This window comes from Bison bison, unplaced genomic scaffold (genome assembly GCF_000754665.1).
Source record: "Bison bison bison isolate TAMUID 2011002044 unplaced genomic scaffold, Bison_UMD1.0 scf7180017864352, whole genome shotgun sequence".
In the NCBI taxonomy this organism is placed as follows: domain Eukaryota; kingdom Metazoa; phylum Chordata; class Mammalia; order Artiodactyla; family Bovidae; genus Bison; species Bison bison.
Window position 1 is genome coordinate 1,194,369 of NW_011494924.1, and position 662 is coordinate 1,195,030.

The 662-nt window shown below is 55.0% G+C and overlaps 1 protein-coding gene across 1 annotated transcript in view; it reads left to right on the forward strand.

Moving 5' to 3' along the window:
• The window catches only part of ASIP (agouti signaling protein), a 5,563-nt gene extending 5,338 nt beyond the window's left edge, over positions 1-225 (forward strand). Inside the window, exon 4 of the mRNA XM_010855010.1 lies at positions 171-225. Coding sequence (XP_010853312.1) covers positions 171-225 — 55 coding nt within the window. The remainder of the gene's footprint in view (positions 1-170) is intronic.
• The last annotated feature ends 437 nt before the right edge of the window (positions 226-662 follow it).

Genomic DNA, 662 nt, shown 5'->3' on the forward strand with positions numbered 1-662 from the left:
CTCTGGTAAGAGGGGCTTCCGAAAAAGGGGTGGGCGTGGCTATTGACGTTGGGGCGGGGCTTCAGGAAGTCTCAGCTAGGGCTGGGCTAAAATCCAAATACATGTAATCTTCTCGAAAATGTGTGGCTTTTTCTTTAAGGAACCCGAACCAATCTTTTCCCTTCGCCTAGTCCCCTGCACCGCAGAAGTTACGCGAGCTGCGCACCTGCTGTCTCCCAGGCCTAGGGAAACGCGGTTACTTAGCCCTGAGGCTGCACTCCTGGTAAGCGCTTTTCTGGATCTGGCAGCCAGAGACAGTGCTGCCCCCTACCTTTAACCCTAGGGACACCCGAAGTGGAGACGCTCAGTCGTGTCCAACTCTTTGCGACCCCATGGACAGTAGCCTACCAGGCTCCGCCATTCATGGGATTTTCCAGGCAAGAATACTGGAGTGGGCTGCCATTTCCTTCTCCAGGGGATATTTCCAACCCAGGGATCGAATCCAGGTCTCCTGCATTGCAGACAGACGCTTTACCGGCTGAGCCAGGACACCCGAAGCTGCCTCCAAAATCAGGGAGAAAGAAAGTAAAGTCGCTCAGTCGTGTCCGTCTATTTGCAATCCCATGGACTGTAGCCTGCAGGGACTTCCAGACACCCGAAGCTGCCTCCAAAACCAGGGAGGC